Source organism: Bidens hawaiensis, unplaced genomic scaffold (genome assembly GCF_021521415.1).
Source record: "Bidens hawaiensis isolate Kalapana, Puna unplaced genomic scaffold, B.hawaiensis_p1.1 tig00015748_1, whole genome shotgun sequence".
Lineage (NCBI taxonomy): Eukaryota > Viridiplantae > Streptophyta > Magnoliopsida > Asterales > Asteraceae > Bidens > Bidens hawaiensis.
The window spans coordinates 85,292-87,844 of record NW_027492404.1 but is presented as its reverse complement, the minus strand read 5'-3'; the positions used below and the strand labels follow the sequence as shown (position 1 = coordinate 87,844).

The window sequence follows — 2,553 nt, the reverse complement described above, 5'->3', positions numbered from 1 at the left end:
TTAATAAAATAAGGTTATTGTAACAAAGATCTAATTATAACTTAAATAAATCGTGAGTCTTTTTTAACATTTTTTATTTTAAATGAAAAGTCATTTTGGTCTGAATAAAAACTTAATAACTTGTATATAAAAGATCAATATTACAACGATAATTATGATAACAATTAACAAAAGAAAGTTATCGTAACAATGATCTAATTATAACTTGTTACCTAAACAAATCGTAAGTCTCTTCTAACGCTTTTTATTTTAAATGAAAAGTCATTTTTATCTTTAAATACAAAAAATAAAATAATATGATAACAAAACATAAGAAATGACTAGATAACAAGGAGGGCATATTAAATTAAAATTAACTCACAAACTTTCATAATTAAGACCCTAAATATTAGTGAGGCTTGTGTTTTCCAACAAATAAATGCAAAAAAAACCGGTAGATGCAAGCATCGACCTTGGGTAGGCCATGTAATAGAAAAGCACCCAACTAGTTGAACCAAATTTAATTTGTGGAATTATGTTGGTTTGTTTGTATATTATATAAACAAAGCAAAAAAAAAACTATGGGCCCTAAAAGATGGTGGGCCTTGGGCTGTTGCCCTCCTTGCCCACCCTATGGGCCGGGCCCGTATGTATGCTTGGCTGCACTAAAAAATGGGTTTAAAGCATTAAACAAGGATTTACTTGGTCTAGATGGTGCATTTATGAAAGGCACATTTCCTGGTCAGATGCTTACTGCAGTTGGTCTTGACAGCAACAATGGTACATATCATGTATGTTATGAAATTGTGGAGTCAGAAAGTAACAACTCATGGACTTGGTTCTTAGAGCTTTTGTCACAAGATCTGGAAATTGTAAGCAATTCAAGGTTTACTTTCATGAGTGACAGGAAAAAGGTAAGGAATTCCATATATTCAATCTTTACTTTCATTATTTTATCTTTTAACCTTATGTCTTTATGTTGAACAGGGGCTTCTTCAAGCCATTCAAACTTTATTTCCTTGCGCTGAGCACAGAAACTATCTTAGGCATATCCATGATAATATGAAGCTTGCAGGATATAGAGGTGTACTTTACAAAAACATGTTGTACAACTGTGCTACAAAAACAACAAAACCTAAGTTCTTAACTGCAATGAATGAGTTAAAAGAATTCAACAAGGATGCACACTTGTGGTTGTCCAAAATAGCACCTGAATCCTGGACCAGGTCAAACTACTCTGGTTAGTATTCATATACTTTAACATTATTTATGAGTAAATTAGGTTTGGTATGCATGTTCAATTTTGATTAATTTGGTATGCATTTTGAACTTCGATCTTAGGGAGGGTAGTTTCAGATGTAATGATTAACAATATGTGTGAGGTTTACAATGGGAAGATAGTGGAAGGCAGGGACAGACCTATAATATCTGCACTTGAGTATGTAAGGAAGTATCTAATGAGGAGGATTGTTACTGTGCTTGGTATTATTGATAAGTGGGATGGCTTGTTGATACCTAGAGCCACTGAGTTGTTTGCAACAATCCAAAATCAGGCAAATCACTACCATGTGCAGTGGAATAGAGGGGATCTATATGAGGTGAGTGGTAAACCCACTGATCCAAGAGTTGTGAATTTGGCATTGAGGACATGTAGTTGCAGGGGCTGGGAAATTACAGGTATGTCTATACAGGGCAAAATGCTTAATATATACTCTTAATTCTATGGACAAAATGCTTAATATATATTCTGTACAGGTTTGCCATGCAGACATGTTGTGGCTGCACTTTGGGTCATGGCTGCTAATGGAGAAAGGGTGGGGGCATTAGAAAGTTGGGTTCACCCGGTGCACACAATGGATAGGTGGAAGTTGGTTTACTCATTCAAAATTAATCCAATAAATGGGATGTCTATGTGGACAAAATGTGAGGCTCCTACAACCATTGTAGCACCAAGCATCACACAATGGCACGTAGACCTAAGAAGGCAAGAAAGAGGTCAGCTGTGGGAAAGGATGATGTACCATCAACAGGAAAATTGACAAGAAAGAACACCTTGGGAGCATGTAGCAGGTGTGGGAGCACTGGCCATAATGTGAGGACCTGCAAAGGCCCACTTAAGAAGAAGGGGAAAAAGACAGCTTAATATGGTTCTGTTTATGGTTTAGTATTTTGAACTTGTTTATTATAGTTTCTGTTTATGGTTATGTATTTTGGAACCTGTGGGATCACTTAACTTGATTTGGTAATGGTTGTTGTGTCTTTTGAACTAATGATCTTAATGTTAACTAAATTATGAAGTAAGCGTTGAGTTTTGAATTTTGGTTGTGGTGTATTGTGTGTAGTGTATTAGGTTGACTTGAGTTTTTGATTAAATTAGGTTGTAGCGTATTGTGTGTTTAGGTGTGCAGTTGTAACATCCGGCCCCTCGCACCACCAATATTGTCCGCTCTGCCCACGAAGAGCTCACGGATTTGTTTTTGGTTGCTCAGATGGAGACTTCCCAGGAGGTTACCCATCCTAGTACTACTTCCACCTAAGCACGCTTAACCGTGGAGTTTTCATGTGCTCTACAGC

At 36.5% G+C, this 2,553-nt stretch overlaps 1 protein-coding gene across 1 annotated transcript; it reads left to right on the top strand.

Annotated features, from left to right (window-relative positions):
- Nucleotides 1-560: 560 nt before the first annotated feature.
- Nucleotides 561-2,018, top strand: LOC143549672 (uncharacterized). Its single transcript, XM_077040529.1, has 4 exons — nucleotides 561-893; nucleotides 967-1,219; nucleotides 1,321-1,656; nucleotides 1,735-2,018. Exons 1-4 carry the CDS (start codon nucleotides 561-563, stop codon nucleotides 2,016-2,018), a joined length of 1,206 nt encoding a protein of 401 aa, XP_076896644.1.
- Nucleotides 2,019-2,553: the final 535 nt, after the last annotated feature.